This window comes from Salvelinus alpinus, chromosome 3, assembly GCF_045679555.1.
Source record: "Salvelinus alpinus chromosome 3, SLU_Salpinus.1, whole genome shotgun sequence".
In the NCBI taxonomy this organism is placed as follows: domain Eukaryota; kingdom Metazoa; phylum Chordata; class Actinopteri; order Salmoniformes; family Salmonidae; genus Salvelinus; species Salvelinus alpinus.
The window spans coordinates 63,499,343-63,526,035 of NC_092088.1; the positions used below are offsets into that span (position 1 = coordinate 63,499,343).

The 26,693-nt window shown below is 40.9% G+C and overlaps 1 protein-coding gene across 3 annotated transcripts; it reads left to right on the forward strand.

Annotated features, from left to right (window-relative positions):
* Positions 1-1,447: 1,447 nt before the first annotated feature.
* Positions 1,448-26,031, forward strand: hps1 (HPS1 biogenesis of lysosomal organelles complex 3 subunit 1). Of its 3 annotated transcripts, none has more exons than XM_071393655.1 (18): positions 1,448-1,630; positions 2,446-2,609; positions 2,911-3,045; positions 5,111-5,253; positions 5,350-5,458; positions 7,649-7,809; positions 9,236-9,338; positions 9,425-9,521; positions 9,638-9,723; positions 19,108-19,275; positions 19,482-19,658; positions 20,080-20,156; positions 21,171-21,311; positions 21,517-21,581; positions 22,250-22,395; positions 22,690-22,803; positions 22,911-22,993; positions 24,246-26,031. In XM_071393655.1, the coding sequence occupies exons 2-18, from the start codon at positions 2,493-2,495 to the stop codon at positions 24,406-24,408; spliced, it is 2,085 nt and encodes a 694-aa protein (XP_071249756.1). In that variant the 5' UTR covers positions 1,448-1,630; positions 2,446-2,492; the 3' UTR covers positions 24,409-26,031. The 3 variants fall into 3 exon arrangements, with proteins under 3 accessions (XP_071249756.1, XP_071249758.1, XP_071249757.1); XM_071393656.1 differs by having other exon boundaries at positions 1,460-1,630; positions 2,480-2,609; XM_071393657.1 differs by lacking the exons at positions 19,108-19,275; positions 19,482-19,658; positions 20,080-20,156; ... (4 more) ...; positions 22,911-22,993; positions 24,246-26,031 and adding an exon at positions 10,968-11,927.
* Positions 26,032-26,693: the final 662 nt, after the last annotated feature.

Genomic DNA, 26,693 nt, shown 5'->3' on the forward strand with positions numbered 1-26,693 from the left:
GCTTCTTCTAAACCAGTACTTTGTGATAATAACCTCTGTGCGCCGTTTCTTTTGACCCAATCTGATGGTGGCGCGGTTTAGTACACTACACCGTTGTTCTGGATACCTTTGTTCTGGATACCGTTGTTCTAGATACCTTTGCGTGACAGCGACTCTTTAACAGAGGTAGCTGTAACCATACCCTGGCTAACTCTGTTTATACTCTGTGTTCCATTTTGAAAAACACACACACAAATATGTGCGCGTGCGCACACGCACGCACACACACACACACACACACACACACACACACACACACACACACACACACACACACACACACACACACACACACACACACACACACACACACACACACACACACACACACTGTTTATACTCTGTGATCCATTTTGAAACATGTAAGGATTTCTGCAGGCCCCTTTGCTATGTTTACTCTGTGTATACAGTAGTCAGCTTAAAAAAAACTTCCCTGAACGTCCAGCCGCTGGAAACTGATTGTACAGATTAGTAGCTAGACCCAGAAACATGAATGGTCTGCCAGAACCCAAACTCAGACTATTCAGAGTATTCTAGAATGTCCCCACAGGCGCAGATTTGTTCTGCCCATTAATTTATAACCTTTTAAGATCCTATTTTAAGGAATAAGGAACATTCCAAAATTCCACAAGATCTTCATTTGTGTGTGTGTGTGTGTGTGTGTGTGTGTGTGTGTGTGTGTGTGTGTGTGTGTGTGTGTGTGTGTGTGTGTGTGTGTGTGTGTGTGTGTGTGTGTGTGTGTGTGTGTGTGTGTGTGTGTGTGTGTGTGTGCGTACGTGTGTTTCTTTTTACTTTGCTCAAAGATAGTTGCATAATCAGGGTTACATTTGTATAACTCTGAACATCCTTTCTAATAATAATGATGTGCCTGTCTTGACAATGAAACAGATGATTCTGCTCAATATGTAGGCTAGGCTACTTATCTCATGTGATACAATAATGTAGGCCTATGACTCTCACAAGGAAGTAAATGAATGACACATGAAATTTCTCTCCATGCACACACATATGTACGCATGCACGCACGCACTCACGCACGCACGCACGCACGCACACATACACCACACACACACAACACCATAATACATTCAATGAATACCAGATCATTACAACCGTGTCAGAATCAAGCGCTTTAGTCTAGTCTTCAGCACATGACTTTAACTCACCTAATTATCTACCCCCAATGAAAGGATTACCTTAAAAACTTTTTTTGTAAGGATTACCCTTTCACCGTCAGGGAACCAACTTCAAAACTAAACACTGATCTCCAGTCAGTTTTACTTTTACCTTCGCCGTTTCTAAGAGAAAGCATCAGGAGGGAACACTGATCATAGACCTGCGTTTAATTTAGAGTCATATTTCTAGGAGGAGCTTAGCTTCCGCTGTTAAAGCGCTGTTAGTGTCACATGATTCGGCTCCAAGTTTCACCACGGAAGCTGAGTTGAGAAATGTTGCGTTAGAGTTTCAAAGTATGATCGTTTATAATCGGAAAGCTAAGGGTTTCGAAAGAAGAGGTACATTTTAACAACATCTGATTAAACTGGTGGAAATCACGGAGGGGTAAATATGATGCATAACTGATTGGCCACAGGTAAGTTACTTTGTGTAACATGTTGTTATTATCATAGCCTACTGATGGGTGCAAGAATATCCTAATAGAAATTAATTGTGTAAAATATATATTTTTCACGTTGAATATGCCTATAGAATAGGCTAATGTCAGCTATGTGCATGACATATTTATAATGTTATTGTATGAGCGTTAGAAGGCAAACTTCGAAGTCCCATATGGGTAAACGCTATATTCTACGTTGCGCTACCCCTGTGATGCGTTTGGGTCCGACCTGTCAGCCATGCATTGGTGATCACTGAAGACAATCCGCATAGTCTGGATGTTTGACTCGTGCTGCATAATAGGGTTTGTCAAGGCTTGGTGCTCTTCTTATTTATCATGCTCTTCATCATATGACCACTCTACAAATGCATTTATCAGAGAATGAATTACATTATGAGTCCAGTAGAAAATTGGAAGTGGTTTGTCCTCTTCATGTATTGCACATACATTGTTGATATGATAATAACTTATGTTATTCCCTCATAGCAGCTATGTAAGTAGAGCCAGTTACAGCAACACTGTTATTCTGTTTTCCAAGATAATACAAATGATTAATCACAAATGTGGTAACTCTATTATAAATCTATCTTTGCATGTAGGCTCATTTCTATCCAATTGCAGTGTAATGTTGTTCCGTGGTTTCCTGTAATATGGCAAAAAATGAGCTTCTTACGAATAATTTGCTTAGCCTATTTAAGGGCTGTGTGTATTGCAAAGAACGTTTCAAACTGTAACACACTGTGACTTGCCTAGTTAAATAAAAAATGTAATAAAACCTGCATATTCTGCAGATGACAACAGTGCTGGTATGGTTGGTTGCTACAGATAAGATCCCACTATGAAGTGTCTGCTGATAGCCAGCGAGAGCGCTGAGGTCCTCTTCTATTGGACAGACCCAGAGTTTGAACTCAACATCCAGGAGCAGTATGGAGCATCACAGGAAGAGGGGGAGAAGGTAAGACGGGAGCGGGCGAGGGAAACAGGATGGTTCTAGTTGTCTTGTCTATTACATACATATAGAAGCAATGATAGCATATTGCATATATGGATTAACCCAAATATCCCCAGTGACCTCATTCATATCACGTTTCTGTGACTTGCTGAACTCTCTGGTCTGTCCGGCAGGGGTTGTAGACATGTTGACTGGTTCATGTAGTACCATAATCCCTCATGGTCATTCCAGAGCAGAAAATTGGGGTTATGATGAGAGATTCCGGTGGAGGATATGGTTGAGTGTCTCTTTCCATCCCTCCCAGCCACCAGCATTTGAGGACAGCATCAACACTCTGTTTGCCCCCATCATCATCTCCTGCAGTACCATGGTGGACAGACTGGGAGACAGCTATACATCCTTTAGTACTGAGAACAACCACACCTATGTGCTACATCAGGTAATACACACACACACACACACACACACACACACACACACACACACACACACACACACACACACACACACACACACACACACACACACACACACACACACACAGGAAACTAATGTTGCGTCATGACACAAAAACACGTCAACAGATACAGGGCAATTTGTGAGAGAACTATGCCCATAGTAAAGAATGGTCATAAAATAAGTGTAGGTGAGAGTGTGGTAAGTTAAGCCAACCTTGTTTCTAGGAAACCATATATAAAATGAATACATTGACCATATATTTAGGAAGAGGTCATCATTTCATGGAGTCTGTGAAGGAAGAAACCACATGGAAAAAGTGGTAAGCAAGTTGCGTCCCAAAAAATGTATTTTCACCAAATACAAATTAATTTATCGGGTAGAGGTTTGGTGATGCTTGTATCTACACCAAAGTAGATACTTTTAAGATTGTTCTATACATCAGTTGGGGTCTATATGAGGTCTCAAACTTAGCATGAAAGTGCATTCTTGTAACTGTGTGGGCTTATATAGTCAAAATATTTGCCTTGGGATAAGTTGAGCCAATGGCAAGTTGAGCAAATTGAAGTGTTTTCTTCCCAGGCGTTGGGATATGAGGTAACAACAGGGCCTGGCCTATGTTACAAGTGTTTTAAAAAGTACAAAGTGTTTGTTAGGTGTTACGCCTGTGTTACAATATGATTAAAATACAAAAAAGTAATTGGGTTGGGAATAAAGATAGACATGGTTTTAAAAAGGTAGTGTTAATATTTAATTCAGTACAGAAATGTGTAGGTGGCTTAATTTACCCTGTCCCGCAACTAAACTTACACCATACCAATGGTAAATTGCACTATTTAATGAAGCTGTCAGTTGAGGACTTGTGAGGCGTCTGGCATCTTTCTCAAACTAGACACTCTAATGTACTTGTCCTCTTGCTCAGTTGTGCCTCCGGGGCCTCCCACTCCTCTTTCTATTCTGGTTAGAGCTGTTCTGTGAAGGGAGTAGTACACAGCGTTGTACAAGATCTTCAGTTTCTTGGCAATTTCTCACATGGAATAGCCTTCATTTCTCAGAACAAGAATAGACTGACATGTTTCAGAAGAAAGTTATTATTTTCTGGCCATTTTGAGCCTGTAATCGAACCCACAAATGTTGATGCTCCAGATACTCAACTAGTCTGAAGAATGTCCGTTTTATGGCTTCTTTAATCAGAACAACAGTTTTCAGCTGTGCTAACATAATTGCAAAGGGGTTTTCTAATGATCAATTAGCCTTTTAAAATTATAAACTTGGATTAGCTAACACAACGTGCCATTGGAACACAGGAGTGATGGTTGCTGATAATGGGCCTCTGTACGCCTATGTAGATATTCCATAAAAAATCTGCAGTTTCCAGCTACAAAAGTCATTTACAACATTAACAATGTCTACACTGTATTTCTGATCAATTTGATGTTATATTAATGGACAAAAAATGTGCTTTTCTTTCAAAAACAAGGACATTTCTAAGTGACCCCAAACTTTTGAATGGTAGTGTATGTACCTACAGTATCTTTGTTAGAAAGAATACTATATATACTAAATCAAAACTTACCCCACTCTCCCCTACAACTCATTTGACCGCATAAGCCACTCAATTACAGTTCCTCTACTGTGCTGTAGTAAAAGTGAAAGCCTGCTGTCCAGTAAAGCTTCACATCATGTGAGCCTGCCTGAACCTCGCAGTAGTCATGGGATCAGACTGTGTGGCTCTGTAAATGGGTTAAGATGACGTGGCCAATAGCCAACAGCAGTTCCATTCAGACCAAATGACTCGGTACCTTTTCTGCTCCTAGCCCCTACGCCTTCCGGTGTTCACGGATCTCAAAGGACGAGATAGTTGTTAGCCATGCGAGTCTTCCAACATACTAAGAGGAGCGTCCTCCATATTCCTTACACCAATCCAAGCCTCTCAGTTGTGTTAATAAAGAGCTTGGGACGTGTAGTATGTGTGTGTGAATCGGAACTGATTAGGGGTGATTGAGTGATTGATTATTTGATTGATGGAAATATTGACTGATTGACAGTTTGAGGAGTGTCTGTACATCGCTGTGAACGGAGACCAAGAAGAGGGCGAGGAGGATCTGAAGAGGAAGATTTACGTGATGAAGAAGATGATTGAGATCCAATTCGGCATGGTTACCCTCAGCAGCACCCTGATCAGGAAAGAGTATGACATGACTCTTACCTTATGAAGTTCATTAGATCTGTGTTTGTGTGTGACAGATGGACTTGTGTCCTAATGGGCTGTGTGGTTTCTCTCCAGGCTGCGTCCTCAGGACACAGAGCAGAGGACCAATCTATGGAAATATCTACAGAGCCTCCTGGAGACCTACAGCCGCCTTCGAGAGCAGGACCAGAGCTTTTTAGTAGAGGTACTGTAGAATTAAGCAATAGGGCCAGATGGGGTGTGGTATATGACCAATATTGTCACGCCCTGGCCTTAGTTATCTTTGTTTTCTGTATTATTTTAGTTAGGTCAGGGTGTGACATGGGGGATGTTTGTGTGTGTTTGTCTCATCTAGGGTGTTTGTATTGTCTAGGGGTTTTTTGTAGAGTTCATGGGGTTGTGTTCAGTGTAGGTGTTTAGGTAAGTCTATGGTTGCCTAGATTGGTTCTCAATTAGAGACAGCTGTATATCGTTGTCTCTGATTGGGAGCCATATTTAGGCAGCCATAGTCATTAGGTAGGTTGTGGGTAATTGTCTATGTCTTGACGTTAGTTGCTTGTGTCTGCAATGCGACGCGCCTGGATACAGCCCTTAGCTGTGGTATATTGGCTATATACCACAAACCCCCGAGGTGCCTTATTGCTATTATAAACTGGTTACCAATGTAATTAGAGCAGTAAAAATGTATGTTTTTGTCATACCCGTAGTATACGTCTGATATACCACGGCTGTCAGGCAATCAGCATTCAGGCCTCGAACCACCCAGTTTATAATGTGGAGGAAATTGTACTGTAAACTGTGCTTTACTGTACTCACTCTTCTCCCCAATGGGGAAATGTAGTTTTGACCTACACGGCAACATACAGTACCAGTCAAAAGTTTGGACACACCTACTCATTCAAAGGTTTCTCTTTATTTTTACTATTTTCTACATTGTAGAATAATAGTAAATACGTCAAAACTATGAAATAACAGATATGGAATCATGTAGTAACCCAAAAAGGGTTAAACAAATCAAAATATATTTTATGTTTGAGATTCTTCAAAGTAGCCACCCTTTGCCTTGATGTCAGCTTTGCGCACTCTTGGCATTCTCTCAACCAGTTTCATGAGGAATGCTTTTCCAACAGTCTTGAAGGAGTTCCCACATATGCTGAGCACTTGTTGGCTGCTTTTCCTTCACTCTACGGTCCAACTCATCCCAAACCATCTCCATTGCTTTGAGGTCGGGTGATTGTGGAGGCCAGGTCATCTTGATGCAGCACTCCATCATTCTCCTTCTTGGTCAAATAGCCCTCACACAGCCTGGAGGTGTGTTGGGCCATTGTCCTTTTGAAAAACAAATGTTTGTCCCACTAAGCGCAAACCAGATGGAATAGTGTATTGCTTCAGAATGGTGTGGTAGCCATGCTGGTTAAGTGTGCCTTAAATTCTAAATAAATCACAGACTGTGTCACCAGCAAAGCACCCCCACACCGCCACACCTTCTGCTTCATGGTGGGAACCACACATGCAGAGATCATCTGTTCACCTACTCTGTCTCACAAAGGCACTGCGGTTAGAACCAAAAATCTCAAATCTTCTTCTTATTGGTGTCTTTTAGTAGTGGTTTCTTTGCAGCAATTCGACCATGAAGGGCTGATCCACGCAGTCTCCTCTGAACAGTTGATGTTGAGATGTGTCTGTTACTTGAACTCTGTAGCATTTATTTGGGCTGCAATTTCTGAGGCTGGTAACTCTAATGAACTTATCCTCTGCAGCAGAGGTAACTCTGGGTCTTCCTTTCCTGTGGCGGTCCTCGTGATAGCCAGTTTCATCATAGCGCTTGATGGCTTTTGCGACTAAACTTGAAGAAACTTAAAACGTTTTTGAAATGTTCAGGATAGACTGACCTTCATGTCTTAAAGTAATGGACTGTCATTTGTCTTTGCTTATTTGAGCTGTTCTTGCCATAATATGGACTTGGTCTTTTACCACATAGGGCTATCTTCTGTATACCACCCCTACCTTGTCACAACACAATTGATTGGCTCAAATGCATTAAAAAGGAAGGAAATTCCACAATTTTTAACAAGGCACACCTGTTAATTGAAAGCATTCCAGGTGACTACCTCATGAAGCTGGTTGAGATAATTCCAAGATTGTGCAAAGCTGTCATCAAGGCAAAGGGTGGCTACATTGAAGAATCTCAAATATAAAATATAGTTTGATTTGTTTAACACTTTTTGGTTACTACATGATTCCATATGTGTTATTTCATAGTTTTGATGTCTTCACTATTATTATATAATGTGGAAAATAGTAAAAATAAAGAAAAACCTTTGAATGAGTAGGTGTGTCCAAACTTTTGACTGGTACTGTATATACAACGTATGTCTCTGTCTCCCTCCATCAGGCAGTAGAGAGGTTGATCCATCCTACTCTATGTGAACAATGTATAGAGTTTCTGGAGCGTCGCTTGGTGCAGCAGATCAACAGTAGTGTGGAGAGAGCAGGAGAGGAGGTCCTTCATGCATTCATACTGGTGCACACCAAACTACTAGCCTTCTATTCCAGGTTACTGCCCATTACTATTAAGACCAAACTAGTAGCCTTTTATTCCAGGTTACTGTCCATTACTATTAAGACCAAACTACTAGCCTTCTATTCCAGGTTACTGTCCATTACTATTAAGACCAAACTAGTAGCCTTTTATTCCAGGTTACTGTCCATTACTATTAAGACCAAACTACTAGCCTTCTATTCCAGGTTACTGCCCATTACTATTAAGACCAAACTACTAGCCTTCTATTCCAGGTTACTGTCCATTACTATTAAGACCAAACTACTAGCCTTCTATTCCAGGTTACTGTCCATTACTATTAAGACCAAACTAGTAGCCTTTTACTCCAGGTTACTGTCCATTACTATTAAGACCAAACTACTAGCCTTCTATTCCAGGTTACTGTCCATTACTATTCACACAAAACTATAAGCTTTCTACTCCAGGTTACTGTCCATTACTATTCACACAAAACTACAAGCTTTCTACTCCAGGTTACTGTCCATTACTATTCACACAAAACTATAAGCTTTCTACTCCAGGTTACTGTCCATTACTCTTCTCACAAAACTACAAGCTTTCTACTCCACGTTACTGTCCATTACTATTCACACAAAACTATAAGCTTTCTACTCCAGGTTACTGTCCATTACTCTTCTCACAAAACTACAAGCTTTCTACTCCACGTTACTGTCCATTACTATTCACACAAAACTATAAGCTTTCTACTCCAGGTTACTGTCCATTACTATTCACACAAAACTACAAGCTTTCTACTCCAGGTTACTGTCCATTACTATTCACACAAAACTATAAACTTTCTACTCCAGGTTACTGTCCATTACTCTTCTCACAAAACTACAAGCTTTCTACTCCAGGTTACTGTCCATTACTATTCACACAAAACTATAAGCTTTCTACTCCAGGTTACTGTCCATTACTCTTCTCACAAAACTACAAGCTTTCTACTCCAGGTTACTGTCCATTACTATTCACACAAAACTATAAGCTTTCTACTCCAGGTTACTGTCCATTACTATTCACACAAAACTACAAGCTTTCTACTCCACGTTACTGTCCATTACTATTCACACAAAACTATAAGCTTTCTACTCCAGGTTACTGTCCATTACTGTAACGTCACTTTTTCACATAATGAAGAACATTTTCACATAATATGACATTGCAAATCACGTACAGAAGGAGGTACCTCTGAATCAGGGTTGGGGTCAATTCAGGAAAATAGGTAATAAACTGAAATTCTATTTCAGTTCCATTCATTTTCAATGCTTTCTCAATAAACTGAAAAGGAGCAGCTATTTCAAAAGAAATTACATTTCTGAATTTTAAATTCAAATTACTTCCTGAATTGAGTAACTTGAATTGACCCCAAACCTACTCTGAATACCTTTCTATCCACCCCTCTCCTCTCCCCCACAGTCGTAACGCTAGTACCCTCACCTCGTCTGACCTGCTTGCTCTTATCGTCATGGTGCAGAACATGTATCCTAGCAACATCGACCTGGAGGATACTGCCCCCGAGGTAGGAGCACTGAGAGTGAAAGAAGAAGAATAACATACTCTGTCTGAATGCTTCTGAAGTTTAATAGCTGTGTGGTGTGTGTGCAGGATGTGGAGAACACCTCAGCCCCAGATATATTCTACACTCCAGAGCCTTCCCCTACTAATAGGGACTCAGGGACTGACAGGGACTCCGTTAATTCAGGTAGGTGTCTGTGCCGTGCTCTGCCATTTTTTGCCCTTGTGGCTCGGTGCAGTGATATGCTATACTTCCACTGCCTTTGGTTCAACTCACTAACCCTCTGCTCGCTCTCTTTGCAGGCAGGCATGAGGAAAGCAGGCATGAAGAGAGCTGTCATGTGGGCAGCGGTACTCCTGTGTTCCAGTTTTTGGATCCAGACATTCAGGTGAGCTTGGGGGGCGGGGGGGGTGGGGGGGGGGTGTACAGTCGTGGCCAAAAGTTTTGAGAATGACACAAATATTAGTTTTCACAAAGTCTGCTGCCTCAGTGTCTTTAGATATTTTTGTCAGATGTTACTATGGAATACTGAAGTATAATTACGAGCATTTCATAAGTGTCAAAGGCTTTTATTGACAATTACATGAAGTTGATGCAAAGAGTCAATATTTGCAGTGTTGACCCTTCTTTTTCAAGACACCTGCAATCCGCCCTGGCATGTTGTCAATCAACTTCTGGGCCACATCCTGACGGATGGCAACCCATTCTTGCATAATCAATGCTTGGAGTTTGTCAGAATTTGTGGGGTTTTGTTTGTCTACCCGCCTCTTGAGGATTGACCTCAATTTCACAATGGGATTAAGGTCTGGGGAGTTTCCTGGCCATGGACCCAAAATATCAATGTTTTGTTCCCCGAGCCACTTAGTTATCACTTTTGCCTTATTGCAAGGTGCTCCATCATGCTGGAAAAGGCATTGTTCGTCACCAAACTGTTCCTGGATGGTTGGGAGAAGTTGCTCTCGGAGGATGTGTAGGTACCATTCTTTATTCATGGCTGTGTTCTTAGGCAAAATTGTGAGTGAGCCCACTCCTTTGGCTGAGAAGCAACCCCACACATGAATGGTCTCAGGATGCTTTACTGTTGGCATGACACAGGACTGATGGTAGCGCTCACCTTGTCTTCTACAGCCTTTTTTTTTTTTTTCGATTGTTTGGGGCACTTTTTTTCCCCGGATGCCCCAAACAATCGGAAAGGGGATTCATCAGAGAAAATGACTTTACCCCAGTCCTCAGCAGTCCAATCCCTGTAACTTTTGCAGAATGTCAGTCTGTCCCTGATGTTTTTCCTGGAGAGAAGTGGCTTCTTTGCTGCCCTTCAGGCCATCCTCCAAAAGTCTTCGCCTCACTGTGCGTGCAGATGCCCTCACACCTGCCTGCTGCCATTCATGAGCAAGGTCTGTACTGTTGGTGCCCTGATCCCGTAGCTGAATCAACTTTAGGAGACAGTCCTGGCGCTTGCTAGACTTTCTTGGGCGCCCTGAAGCCTTCTTCACAACAATTGAACCGCTCTCCTTGAAGTTCTTGATGATCCGATAAATGGTTGATTTAGGTGCAATCATACTGGCAGCAATATCTTTGCCTGTGAAGCCCTTTTTGTGCAAAGCAATGATGATGGCACGTGTTTCCTTGCAGGTAACCATGTTTGACAGAGGAAGAACAATGATTCAAGCACCACCCTCCTTTTTGAAGCTTCCAGTCTGTTATTCGAACTCAATCAGCATGACAGTGATCTCCAGCCTTGTCCTCGTCAACACTCACACCTGTGTTAACAAGATAATCACTGACATGATGTCAGCTGGTCCTTTTGTGGCAGGGCTGAAATGCAGTGGAAATGTGGGATTCAGTTCATTTGCATGGCAAAGAGGGACTTTGCAATTAATTGCAATTATTCATCTGATCACTCTTCATAACATTCTAGAGTATATGCAAATTACCATCATACAAACTGAGGCAGCAGACTTTGTGAAAATTAATATTTGGAGCATTCTCAAAACTTTTGGCCATGACTGTATACTATGACGCAAGTTAGATATACTCAGGGTTTTCTAAAGCTGGCCAGCTTCAGTTAGATGAACATTCCATTTCAGGCTTCATCCATGTTACGAACGTGGATGTTGATCGTGCAAATGATATGTAACAACACCCTGAGCGTATTGGATGAAACACCAATACAAATCTAACAGCACAAAAAAATAGACAAGCAAGTTCCTCATGGGTGATTTTTCATTATAGGATAGGCATTTGTTGCTGTCTAGCTGTGGCGCATGTAGGGAAGCAAAACTTAAGTGGTCAAAACCATTCATCTTGGGGCAACGGGGGAGCAGGGTTGCAAAATGCAATCATATCATTTTATAAAATTGTCTTTTTTTTCAATTAACAAATTATCCATTGTATTATGATAATTATCTGGTAAGACAGTGGAGGTGCACAAACATAAGTATGCACCTCCTATTTTAATTTGCTCCATGGCTCAGGCGCCCAAATGGACATTGAGACTTGTGAAGAGGAAGAACTTTTCAGGAGTTACTGAGTAATAAACATGCCATGCTGGTGGGTGGTAACATTCAAATAAAACCCAGCCCTGAAAAGTATTTATTTGCACGTCATCTCATTGGGGAAACGCACAGCATTGAACCGATTTCCGGAGCCAAGATGGCGTCGCTGTGAGAGGGATTGTTTTCTCAATTGTCCCAGCAACTTTGAGGGTTAGGTGGTTAACAGTCTAATATTGGCTATCAATGTAGCAAGAAACTAACTATAACTTATTTTAGCTACATATGGCAAGTTTAGAGTTTGTGTCAAGTTGAATGGGAAAAACACGACAGGAAAACAAGAAAAGATGGAATATCCAAGCCTCACAGAAGACTGCAGGCATGCTAGCTAGCTAGGACGAGAGCCAGAGCAGCATGGATACACAAGATGTCGCTAGCTCAAGCAAGAGAAAGAACAAGACGGTCCAGGAAGAGATCCTTGCAACCTCTTTACCTCTGACCCCAATTAAAAATCCACAGGAGAAAAAAGTGAAAGAGGACTGCAATCCAGACCCTGACTACTAAACAAGACGCCACGTTCTCCAAAGTGTCCATCATAGAGCAGCCTAATGAAGAAACATCAAAGAAGATTGATAATTTGTCAGAGACACAGTTGTGAGCGAGAACAAGGAAAATATAACGTTCCTAGAGAACGAGCTGAAGAAACTGCAATCCCCAAATAATGAGCTGTGTGAGAATGTAGCTGAACTTCAACGGTACTCTCGCAGGTGGAATCTGAAATTCCAAGGTGTAAAAGAGGTAGAGGGAGAGGACATTAGGGAAGCAGTCATTAATATCCTGGGAAAGGTGGCTCCGTGCATCAAAGACAAGCTAAGAAACGTGATCGACGTGGTTCATCTACTTGGGAAACGAAGATCTGATGGACCCCCTCGCAATGTCATCCTGCGGTTCACTATGCACCACTACAGGGACATCATCTTGTAAATGGCCAAAGGTAACAAGTTTCTGGACGAGAAGAAGCTCCGCATAAAAGAGGCTCTGATACCGCAGGATCAGACTGCCAGGGAGAAACTGTGGCCAATTATACAGAAAGCACGACAAGAGGGAAAGAAGGCTGGATTCAAGGGCACACACGCGTTCACCGAAGGAAGAAAGATTACTGGCTAGCTCTGACATGAACCACACTTGAACTGTGAGTACTGCCAAGAGTACATTTACTGTACTGACACGAGTAAATTTACAGTTCGATCTACAATTTATGAACACTTGCCAACCCAAAAAAGAAAAAAGGGATTTGTTATACTGTTAACCACCGCTACCTCAACAGAGTGTAGTTTTCTGTCTGATTAACCCTCTCAAGGTTTACTATTTGTTTTATTGTTCACATTACTACATCTATCTAGTTTGTGTCTCTTTATTTTTTAATGCAGGAGTTTGTTTTCAACTCTTTTAATATCATTAGCCTGAATGCTAGGGGTTTGAGAGATCTTACAAAAAGAAAGCAGGAGTTTATAGTTTATATTGTAAATGCAGTAATGCAGATTTAGTTTTTCTTCAGGAAACTCATTTGTGTAAAGTGACTTGAAATTTTGGAAGACATGGCCTATTTCAGTCATGGCCTATTTCAGTCATGGATGAAACTGCTGGTGTTTTGACACTTATCCACAAGTTTAAAGGCAACATTCTAGAATCCACATCTTCACAGGATGGCAGATGGGTCATGGTAACGGTTAAACTTGACAATGCTATTTTCATCATCTGTATTGTAACTCACATGCTCCCTTTATTTTATTTATTTTCATTTTATTTTTTACCCCCTTTTTCTCCCCAATTTCGTGGTATCCAATTGTTAGTAACTACTATCTTGTCTCATCGCTACAACTCCCGTACGGGCTTGGGAGAGACGAAGGTCGAGAGCCATGCGTCCTCCGAAACACAACCCAACCAAGCCGCACTGCTTCTTAACACAGCGCGCCTCCAACCCGGAAGTCAGCCGCACCAATGTGTCGGAGGAAACACAGTGCACCTAGCGACCTGGTCAGCGTCCACTGCGCCCGGCCCGCACAGGAGTCGCTAGTGCGCGATGAGATAAGGATATCCCTACCGGCCAAACCCTCCCTAACCCGGACGACGCTAGGCCAATGTGCGTCGCCCTATGGACCTCCCGGTCACGGCCGGCTGCGACAGAGCCTGGGCTCGAACCCAGAGTACTGCGCCACCCGGGAGGCCCAAATAAGACCCTTTTAGCCCAACTTACCAGAAAATTACAGGATTTACGCAACAAACACTCAGAGGCTTTTCTAATTCTCTCAGGAGATTTTAGCGAAACACCTGATGACTCTGCTGATCATTTTTACTCCTAGAATGAGTCAAAGCTCTCAAAATAACAATATCATTACAACATTATGCAAGGATCTCTCTGTTGATGATGCCTGGTGTTATTTCAATCCGGATGCAAAGGGTTATACCTGGATCAACCAAACTATGTCACGAAAATCTAGAATAGATTTATTCCTAATTTTTCCCTTTACAGTTTGTTATAGATGTAGATCATCAGTTGGCTACCTTTTCTGATCATCATTTAATTTCCCTGAATTTACAGGCTACTAAAAATTCTAAAGGTATTTGAGGATATTGGAAATTAAACAACACACTTCTTAAAGATCCTATTTTTATTGGAAACATCAAATCGTTAGCCAAAGATATTTTTGTATGAAAAGACTTGGGTCATGGAAGTAGATGGAATTCTTTAATAGAAAGTCAGAGTTGTAGCCATTAAACGTGCCAAAGAGCTGAAGCACCTGAAGAACCTTTTAGAGAAAAAGATTTGATGAGCAAGCTTGACAGTTTTTATGAATCTATCTCAAGAAGAAGAGTTTGTATTTAAATCTTTACAACTAGAATTCGAACAGCTTTACACGGATCTGGCAAATGGTGCTTTTGTCAGATCAAGAGCTAAATGTATTGAAGAGGGGGAAAGAAACACCAGTTTTCTTTTTTTTGCATTTGAAAAGAGAAAAAACAAAAGAAAATCTATAACGGCACACAAAATGAATGATGTATTATGTAAAGATCCCATTACAATATCAACATTTGTCAATTCCTTTTATGAAAACCTTTACAACTCACAATTTCAGGAAGATGGTTGTGAAAGCTTAAATTTGCCACATTCAGAGTTATGGCCCTGTAATTGAGGATGATTTCCACTCAGTTTGCAATTCACCTGTTTCAATCGAAGAAATTAGAGAGGCTCTGAATTCAATGAAAAAAGGGAAATCACCTGGCGCTGATGGCCTGTCAGTTGAATTCTATAGACAGCTTTGGGAGTTACTAGAAGACCCTATTGTTTATGTTTTAAGGTTGCATCGAAAATGGTGAAACGGTCTCTACTATGAAAGGGCCTTATTTCACTGATTCCGAAGACCCTTCTCTCATTGACAATTGGAGACACAATTACTTTATTAAATATTGATTACAAATTGATTGCTCTGGTTTATGCCAAAATATTAAAGAAAGGAATACATACCATTATAAATGAGACTCAAACAGGATTTATGAAGGGCCGTCACATAACCTCCAACAATCGTTTAGTCTTGCACCTTTTAGATTATTCAGATGCAATTGATTCAGATGGTGGTGTTTTATTTTTGGACTTCTGTAAAGCCTTTGACACAATTGAACATACATTTTTCTTTCGGCCTCTTAAACTTTTTGGTTTCGGTGAAAATTGTATCAAAGTTATTCGCATGTTTTACAAAGATATAAATAGTTCTGTGATACTAAACCTTAATTCTGTACATCCAAAAGATTCAGGATCAACAGAAGTATACGACAGGGATGCCCAATTTTGCCCTTTTTATTAATTTTAGTAGTGGAACGCATTATCTCTAGATATTCTGAATAATGCATATCTGCATATTTTTAACAGAGAATAATGCATATCCCTTTTTAACAGAGAAATCTAAATTTACCAACTGGCTGACGATACTACTCTTTAAAAAACAAAGACCAGGTCGCCCATGCCCTTAATGCTATCACTGCATTCTCTATTGCATCAGGATTAAAACTGAACGTTTCTAAATGTGAAATGTTTATATGACTGATGATAAAGAAATATAAAATATTCCTTTAAAGGACTGTGTTAAATATTTAGGAATACATCTATCAAAAAACCACTTAGTCAGACAACATATACATTTCTCTCCTAAAATTAAGAAAACCAAGAAAATAGTTAATAATTTGCTTACAAAGGGATCTTTCTACACTTGGGAGAAGGCTTCTGTCCAGGGCAGAGGGACTGTCTTGCTTTGTGTACCCCTCATCATCTTTATTTGTAAAACGATCAACAAGACCTTTCCTGACTTCATCTAGAAAAATAAGTCTCAAACTAAAGAAGTCAGTCCTTTCAAATAAAAGAACTGAAGGAGATCTGGAAGTATTAGATTATGTTGACATAAATAACACTTTCAAGATCAATTGGTTGAAAATATGTCAATACAGAATCAATTTGGCTTTTGCCGACTGGTTGAGTACCGGTACACACTAACGTTACTAAGTGCGCTATTTTTCAGATGTTGCCCTACTGGAGTTACACAGTAATGGAGTCACTGCTATTAGCTTCACAACTGACATTTGGGCCAGCGATACCATGAGCATGCTGATTCTGACAGCACAGTGGGTTGTCAAGGATTTCGTACTGAGGAAAGTCGTATTTCATGCTCATGAATGTGCTGGTTGTCATACCGCTGCTGCCATTTCAATGGCATTTGAGATAATATGTTTGAAACTTGGAAACATGAACACCCTAGCTAGCTCCATTCGAACAACTGACTTGATTCAAAAGGCACTCGCACATCTGAGCAATCTTATTTGCAGGTGCATGGCAACAATTGAACAAGATGAAGGAAAAAGGAAACCGCACACTGCTCTTGATAGTATCACCGATATTTAATAAGTTTACGTATCGGCCTCCATCAGAGCTTTTGTGATTTTTTTTACATTTGCACCCTTATGTAGACCTGGCCCCACCCACATCCGTTCTACACATCGAAGGGGGTTGGAGGCAAAGGAAAAACTAATAAGTGCTACCAAATATAACAATATGCATTTCATAAATATTACAAAAGTGTATAAATATGGCGTATTGAACACGTCTGTAAAACCTCAATGAGGACATAGCAAGTTTTCATTAGTCATTGGGTACATCGTACGAAAAACGTCAGCGTAATCTACAATAGACACATATTTCATGTTCAAATTCACAACATAACATACATAGGCATTTCATCATTAAGTCCTTTAGGAAATAATGTCACCGAGAGCGAATTCCCTACAGACAGTGACTCCAGCTACCATGGCACACAGTCCGTTTTCTTTAGCCCGGAAGCAACAGAGGGCTCCACGAAAGAAAAGAAACGATGCAGGAGAGGCAAGCGGTCGAAGAGGAGACCAGGAACACAGGCCGTGGACACGGAGCTACAGCAGGACGCGGTAATTAACCTCTCCAAAAAAGACCTTACTGACGCTCAAGTCTCAGTCTTATCTAAGGGCCTCTCTTTTGTACCTACATGTACAGATAGTGACACGAGCCTACCAGAAAAGCTAAACTACTTCTATGCTTGCTTTGAGGCAAATAACACTGAAACATGCATGAGAGCACCAGCTCCAGGAAGAATGTGTGATCACGCTCTCCGCAGCCAATGTGAGTAATACCTTTAAACAGGTCAACATTCACAAGGCCGCAGGGCCAGACGGATTACCAGGACGTGTCCCTGCGAGCATGCGCTGACCAACTGGCAAGTGTCTTCACTGACATTTTCAACCTCTCCCTGTCTGAGTCTGTAATACCAACATGTTTCAAGCAGACCACCATAGTCCCTGTGCCCAAGAACACTTAGGTAACCTGCCTAAATGACTACCGACTCGTAGCACTCACGTCTGTAGCCATGAAGTGCTTTTAAAGGCTGGTCATGTCTCACATCAACACCATTATCCTAGAAATCATAGACCCACTCCAATTTGCATACCGCCCCCAACAGATCCACAGATGATGCAATCTATATTGCACTCCACACTGTTATTTTCCACATAGACAAAAGGAACACTTATGTGAGAATGCTATTCATTGACTACAGCTCAGCGTTCAACACCATTGTGCCCTCAAAGCTCATCAATAAGCTTAGGACCCTGGGACTAAACACCTCCCTCTGCAACTTGATCCTGGACTTCCTGACAGGCCGTCCCCAGGTGGTAAAGGTCGGTAACATCACATCCGCCACACTGATCCTCAACACAGGGGCCCCTTCTGCCTTCAATGAAGCTGCCAGTTGAGGACTTGTGAGGCGTCTTTCTCAAACTAGAAACTCTAATGTACTTGTCCTCTTGCTCAGTTGTGCACCGGGGCCTCCCACTCCTCTTTCTATTCTGGTTAGAGCTGTTCTGTGAAGGGAGTAGTACACAGCGTTGTACAAGATCTTCAGTTTCTTGGCAATTTCTCACATGGAATTCCATGAAGTTCCCACTTTGGATTTCCCACTTCAACCCCAAATCTATTATACCTTGACTAAAACGATGACTAATTTACTTAAATCGTTGTGCAACATCGTGGGTTAGCTCTGGGCATCGTCTTTCAGCTGAAAAAAAGATTTTCGCTGTTGTGGTACAAAATGTCATACAAATGTTTCAAATGCATTTTGGTATTACTAAATGTGTAGTGTGATCGTTTTTTTAACACACAAAAATATTAATTTAATAAAATGTTTAATAAATCGTCTTCCTCAAATGAAGGGGGTGATGGCGCAATCTTTGTGAGAGGGAGGGAAGCTGATTTCATTGGTCCTCAACTCGCGTCTCAGACACTTCATTCAGGATAAGTGAAGTTAGCCTGCCCCGAATCAAGTTAGTTCTGAAGGATTCGTTGCCATATTAATGTACCTGGCTAAAAGGTGAGCCACTTTTGTGACGCTGGTTATCCCTAGTTAAGCTCAGAGTTGACGAAAGTTACCTCGCTATTTCCTCAAACCATATTTGTAGTATAGGGCCAGGCCATTAGGACAAAATGGTATTGCTGCACCAAAAAGGGCTGGATCCTAACTAGAGAAATGCATGTACCTTAGACTTTCTCATAAATCCTGCATTTAAATTAGACAGACCTTGGAGGGTAATTTTATTTTTTGATCTTGAGCCCTTGCTCAAAGCCATTGGATTTGCATGTTCTTTATAATCTATATAGTGTAATTTATCATGAGATTAAATTAATGTAAATTCCATTCTGTCTTCAGATGGCGGAGGACAGTCTCCGGACCCTGGAAGCTCCTCCCCCTGACCCCTCGAACCCTAGCAGAGTCTTCCTAGAGGTCACGCTGAAGGAGGGCTGCTATCCCATGATGCCTCACTCCATGTACTGTCTGCCACTCTGGCCGGGCATCACTCTGGTGCTGCTCACTAAGGTCTGTATACACACACACACACGCACGCGCGCATATATACACAGACAGACACACACATTCAAAGAGTAAGGGTAAGCAAATCTCACAACTTTGGATGTTATATTAGATCAAGCCAGAAGATGGCAGTAATTTGTCACTGAGATAAGACTGCTCTCTCTATCTCTCCCTCGCTCCTTCTCTCTCCCTCTCCCCCCCCCTCTCTCTAGATACCTAACAGTAACCTGGCCATGTCAGTCTATGTGTTCCTGGAGGCATTTGCTAAGTTGGAGAAGCGTCTGAGTGAAGGTCTGGAGGGGTCAGCGGCCCGCGGCCAGACGTCCATACAGGACCTCCGCAACAGACTGGACAAGTTCATTAGGGCATTGGGAACCTCAGACATACAGGTGGGTGTAATATATGAAGTCCTAGCTGTATATGGAAGCTTTTTGTCATTGAAAAGCATTTGATATGCTCCCAGTGACAGATTTAAAACCTAATTTCAGTTTATATGACAAAACAAGCAAGTATTGCGTAGAGAATCATTGTACCATCTAAACCTCTGTGAAGTATATTTTCCATGACCCAAGATATTGTATTTTCAGCTGTTTGAAACTGGTGTACAAAAGAAGCAAGACTCAGAAACTAAACTTAAGAACGGGAAGCATAGAAATAGCACACACAGAACATATCTACCGCGTGTTAAACTTGCTTTCATTGAGAATGACAGATCTATAACACGCAATTCTATGGTCGGGTTGCCCAAAATGTTACATAAAAACATTGCTAAAGTATTTATAACACATCTGTCGATCTCCTCTCTTTCAGACGTCCCAGCTACAGAGTGTGTGGACAGAGTTTAAGAGCCGGGCATTCACCAGAGGAGGACCTGGCTTCAGCAGGGAGTGAGTGTCTTGTCTACTGCCACCTGCTCTCTATGGCCCAATCCCATGTCGACCCCTAGCTCCTGCTCCCTATTTTCTACTGTAGGTCTGGAGGATTAGATACAGTATGTATATGTGTGGGTATATATATATATTCCGGTCTCTGTTCTTAATTTTTTTATTATAAAAACACAATTCTGGATTATGTGTGTATTGTTTATTTTTATTATTGCTAGATATTACTGCATTGTTGGAGCTAGAAAATACAAGCATTTTCCTGCTCCTGCAATAACATCTGCAAATCTGTGCATGCAACCATCAAACTTTGATTTGATTTGTCATGGGCCCATTTAGCATTTGGTGTCACGATCGTCTTGATATGAGTGAGAGGACCAAGGCGCAGCATGATATGAATACATCTTCTTTTTATTATATTGAAGACGGAACACGAAACACTTATTCAAACTAACAAAACAACCGTGAAACTACAAACGCAAGTGCACACACAAACTACTTACGTTCGACATAGACTAGACATATACAATGACCCACAACAGCTAAAGCCTATGGCTGTCTTAAATATGGCTCCCAATCAGAGACAACAGTAACCAGCTGTCTCTAATTGGGAACCCATTCAGGCAACCATAGACTTTCCTAGACAACTACACACAACACTAAACCATCTATACTCCTTAACCCTCTAAACCATACAACCCCTAGACAATACAAAAACACATACTTCATGATGTCACACCCTGACCTGACTAAAATAATAATGAACACAAAGATAACTAAGGCCAGGGTGTGACATTTGGGAAGATGTGTATCATTATGTTAGCTCTGAACTCCGTCCCTAGCCTGGTGCGTTGGTGTTGTAGTGTGAAGAGTCAGCTGTGTGTAGTCTACAGACAGTGTTTCATCATACTGTATCTGTCTCTGTCCCTAGCCTGGTCCCCTGGTGTCGTACTATGAAGAGCCAGCTGTGTGGAGTCTACAGACAGTGTTTCATCATACTGTATCTGTCTCTGTCCCTAGCCTGGTCCCCTGGTGTCGTACTATGAAGAGCCAGCTGTGTGGAGTCTACAGACAGTGTTTCATCACAGAGAACACAGTTGGAGGAGGGAGTCCACAGCGTCTATCACCCAGTCTACAGGACAGAGCTCTCACCATGGTGCAGTACGTATGAGGCCCAGGACTAGCTAATAGTATTTCTCTCAATAGCAAATAACCAGTGCTGTATGTATTGTGTAAAGGCCTGTAGGACAGAGCTCTGGATACCTGTACAGGTGAAGATACTATTCTTATCTTCTCTATTCTCTCTCCCTCCTCTTGTCCTTCCTCTATCCCCTTCCTTTCACCCCCACCCCCCTCTCTCTCTCAGGGAGAAGTTGATGGATTGGAAAGACTTCCTGTTGGTGAAGAGTAAGAGAAACATCACCATGGTGTCATATCCTGCCTCACATTAACCCCGCCCTCTGGAGCCATGTTAGAAATCTCAAATGGCCCCTTAGTTCCTATGTTTGTGCTCCTAATATTACGAGGTTAGATGTAGGGTTGGTGTGTTAAAGAGAAGGGGTAGCCTATACAAAGTCTTTAGAAGAGGTAGAGTTTGATCAAAAGCCTGCACACCCAGTTGTTCTCCAAGAGGGTTGGCCACCCCTGATCTTGACTAACCGGGAGCAATAGCTAAATGACTGTAGAAACTCCCATTGTCAGGCTAAATCTCCAGTGGTTTCAGTGCAGACCCCCATGTTTCCCCATTTCCATAGCATTTTGAAAGCAATAGGAGCTGATGGCTATCCATGAGGTATGTTGTGCCCTGGTGTGTCACAGACAGTTTTTATCTATATATTGGATGAAATGTCTACTGTAAGTCACTGAAGGTGTAGAATGTAATCGTGCAGCTCGTTGAAATCAAACCAAATGCTGCTACTGTATAGTAGTTTGACCAGGTTGGACAGATATCTCTAGACAAGAGATTGTCAAGTGTATTTAATCCAGATGATGTTACGTACCCAGAGAAGTTAGTGTAGTGTAGTGTTGTGGTATTAGGCTCTGTGTTGTACTGTATCTGTGTGTTGTGAGGTGTATTGACCTTAACACAGCGGATATTACGTACCTTGAGGAGTTCCCGGGCCTGATCCATTTCATCTACGTCGACCGCACCGCTGGTCAGATGATCGCTCCTTCTCTCAACATCACGGACCGTGCAACCTCTGAGCTAGGAAAGGGGCCACTGGCTCACTTCATAAAGGGCAAGGTTAGACTGTACAATCTACACTGGTTCTAGAGGGTTGTCTAAGAGTTATCCACTAGTTTGGTACTGTAATCAACTAAAGTAGGCTCTCAATGCATATGGGATATCAAAAGTTGCCTCTGTAAAAGTAAAGCTGGTTTGATATTTTTAGTAAATGGATATCACTGATGATTTCTCGGTCTCTCTTGGTCTGTATCTCTCTTTCTCTCTATCTGTATATCTCTGTTTCTCTCCCTCTGTATCTCGCTCTCGTTCCTCTTCTCGCTCTCTTCTTTTCATCTCGGTCTCTCTCTGTAGGTATGGGATCTGGTTAATACATCGAGGATTTACCTACAGAAGGGTTATTCCACTGTCACTCTGAGAGATGGAGACTACTTCTTCTGCTACTTCCTCTGGTTCGAAAACGAAACGGTAAATTACCTCAATGTTGGGTATACCAAGCCGGATTTTTCCATTGGAATGTTCTGGAACGTCATTGTGTTTGTATGACCCTTAACCTCTGTCACCTGACCAATCAGGGCTACAAACTGGAAGTAAAGGACCTGCCAATCCTGCCCAACGACTCCGCCCCCATCGGAATGCTGGCCTGGGACTACTACAGGTGAGGAGGAGGAGGAGGTTGTGTGTGGATGTATAATGCATTCTCTAGTATTTATGGCTGTATTACAGGAGTGTGTGTATGTATAATGCATTCTCTAGTATTTATGGCTGTATTACAGGAGTGTGTGTATGTATAATGCATTCTCTAGTATTTATGGCTGTATTACAGGAGTGTGTGTATGTATAATGCATTATCTAGTATTTATGGCTGTATTACAGGAGTGTGTGTATGTATAATGCATTATCTAGTATTTATGGCTGTATTACAGGAGTGTGTGTATGTATAATGCATTATCTAGTATTTATGGCTGTATTACAGGAGTGTGTGTATGTATAATGCATTATCTAGTATATATGGCTGTATTACAGGAGTGTGTGTATGTATAATGCATTATCTAGTATATATGGCTGTATTACAGGAGTGTGTGTATGTATAATGCATTATCTAGTATTTATGGCTGTATTACAGGAGTGTGTGTATGTATAATGCATTCTCTAGTATTTATGGCTGTATTACAGGAGTGTGTGTATGTATAATGCATTCTCTAGTATTTATGGCTGTATTACAGGAGTGTGTGTATGTATAATGCATTATCTAGTATTTATGGCTGTATTACAGGAGTGTGTGTATGTATAATGCATTATCTAGTATTTATGGCTGTATTACAGGAGTGTGTGTATGTATAATGCATTATCTAGTATTTATGGCTGTATTACAGGAGTGTGTGTATGTATAATGCATTATCTAGTATTTATGGCTGTATTACAGGAGTGTGTGTATGTATAATGCATTATCTAGTATTTATGGCTGTATTACAGGAGTGTGTGTATGTATAATGCATTATCTAGTATATATGGCTGTATTACAGGAGTGTGTGTATGTATAATGCATTCTCTAGTATTTATGGCTGTATTACAGGAGTGTGTGTATGTATAATGCATTCTCTAGTATTTATGGCTGTATTACAGGAGTGTGTGTATGTATAATGCATTCTCTAGTATTTATGGCTGTATTACAGGAGTGTGTGTATGTATAATGCATTCTCTAGTATTTATGGCTGTATTACAGGAGTGTGTGTATGTATAATGCATTCTCTAGTATTTATGGCTGTATTACAGGAGTGTGTGTATGTATAATGCATTATCTAGTATTTATGGCTGTATTACAGGAGTGTGTGTGTGTATAATGCATTATCTAGTATTTATGGCTGTATTACAGGAGTGTGTGTGTGTGCTCCTGTTCCCCTCCACAGGAAGCTGTTGCGCTACTACAGTAAGAGCCACCAGGGGGAGGTGGTGAAGTGTTATGAGCTGCTGACAGTCCATCTAGGAGTCATCCCTACAGAGTACATACTACAACACTGTAGTCAACTAGCACGCAAACTCTGGGAGCCCTCACGTATACCCCTACTGTAGGAGACACACACACACATATAGATCACTGATTGTACAAAACATTATGTACACCTGCTCTTTCTATGACATTAACTGACCAGGTGAATCTAGGTGAAAGCTATGACCCCTTATTGATGTCACTTATTAAATCCACTTCAATCAGTGGAGATAAAGGAGAGGAGACAGGTTAAAGAATGATTTTTAAGCCTTGAGACAATTGAGACATGGATTGTGTATGTGTGCCATTCAGATAGTTAATGGGCAAGACTAGAAATTTAAGTGCCTTTGAACAGGGTATGTTAGTAGGTGCCAGGCGCACCGGTTTGTGTCAAGAACTGCAACGCTGCTGGGTTTTTCACACTCAACAGTTTCCTGTGTGTATCAAGAATGGTCCACCACCCAAAGGATATCCAGCCAACTTGACACATTGGAGTCAAAATGGGCCAGCATCCCTGTGGAACGCTTTCGACACCTTGTAGAGTCCATTCCCCCGACGAATTAAGGCTGTTCTGAGGGAAAAAGCGGAGGGGGATTCAACTCAATATTAATTCTTAATGTTTTGTAAATTCAGTGTATACACACAGCATTACCACGGTAATACACACACAAACACACCAGGGAAGGCTGGTGGGAGGAGCAATGGCTGATGATTGCAATGGCTAAAAGGGAATAAATGGAACGGTATCAAACATATGGAAACCAAATGTTGGTGACTCCGATCCATTAATTCCATTCCAGGCATTACAATGAGCTTGTCCTCCTATAGCTCCTCCCACCAGCCTCCACTGACACACACACATCCGTGACCATAAAACATGGTGCTACACAATCAACCCTGCTGAAACGTGTGGGCATCAGTGCCAATAAAGGATGTTTACAGGTGACAGTTTGTTCCACAATAACAGTGTGTATTCTATATTCCAAATCATCCTGTTCTACAATCTGCAAGTCACTGGAATGACATAGCCAAGTGATTGACCTTTAGCACTGATAAATACTGTTTATGACTAGCACTTGTCCTGCTGCTTTTATGATACAATACATCATTGTTGTCATCACTGGCTTTTCTCTGAAACCTCAAAAATACATTATCCTTTCATGTTTCTGTGTTGGTTTTGTTTTTTGAATAGATTGTGAACCTATGTATTACCTAGTGGATAATGACAAGTTCAAACTGCTTTGAGTCTTTTCAGTGATAGCAGATATTGCAGTTATAATATAATATGTTTTTCTTTTTGTAAATGTTTATATTGTCTTGCATTTCGCCATGTTGAATTCAGTCAGTTATTTTTTATTTATTTATTTTTCAAAATTTCTCACAAGCAGTTCATTTTCTAACAGGTTTCTGCTAACAATTAAAATAGGTGTTATAGTGATGACATGGCAGTGCAATGAAAATATGAACAAGTAACTCACACAGCTGAGCGTGATACCAGGTGCATGGAGCAAACAATGTACTTATTAAATATAAGACAAAACTCCAGCACACTGGTAATATTGATGCTTTCAAAAATGTTATGGATCTATTTATCAACTTTGTTTTGAGACGCTGGTAAATAGATCCATTGAAATGTTGGAAGCATCAAGATTACCGGTGTACTAGAGTTTATTTTTTCGAATGAAATAAAAAAACACTTCTCCTTGTTTCTTTGCTTTAAACCCAGTTAAGCTGACTGACGTTTTTGCACTGTTTCGCTATTGTTTTAGTCGTCAATCTAGCAAGAGGGAAATGTTTTATTAATGTAGTAGTGTCCCCCCCTAGAAAGTTAGGACCTTTGGCTTTCACCTGGAATTGTTTATTTATGTCTGAGAAAGGAAAAAAACTTTTCAACCCATAAGATCTAGTACACAATAAAAGTATACTAAAACATATACAAATATGATGGTATGATAAAAAATAAAATAAAATGTGTGAATTAATAAGCCTTTCATACTTTATAAAATGTCCATATATAGTTAGAATCTATTTTAGGAACATCTACCCCATATATTTCACCTTATTTATTACTTTATCAAACATACTATGATTTTAGTTATAGTCAAAATCTGTTACATTTGTGAACATCTACATCAACATTTGGGCCATTTTAACAGCATGCCTCTGCTATAGACAATGGGATAAGGGCTATGTAAAGGGCTCAATTTATTTGTTTATTTTTGCTGAGCATATGAAATGTCTGCTGCCTCCAACGTAAAACAGATGTTTGACTTCCATACAAAATTACTTCTTTACTTATTTTAGGTTTAAAGAAGTGTGTAGGTCGCATTCTTTTTGTATTTATTTTTTTATTTAACCTTTATTTAAC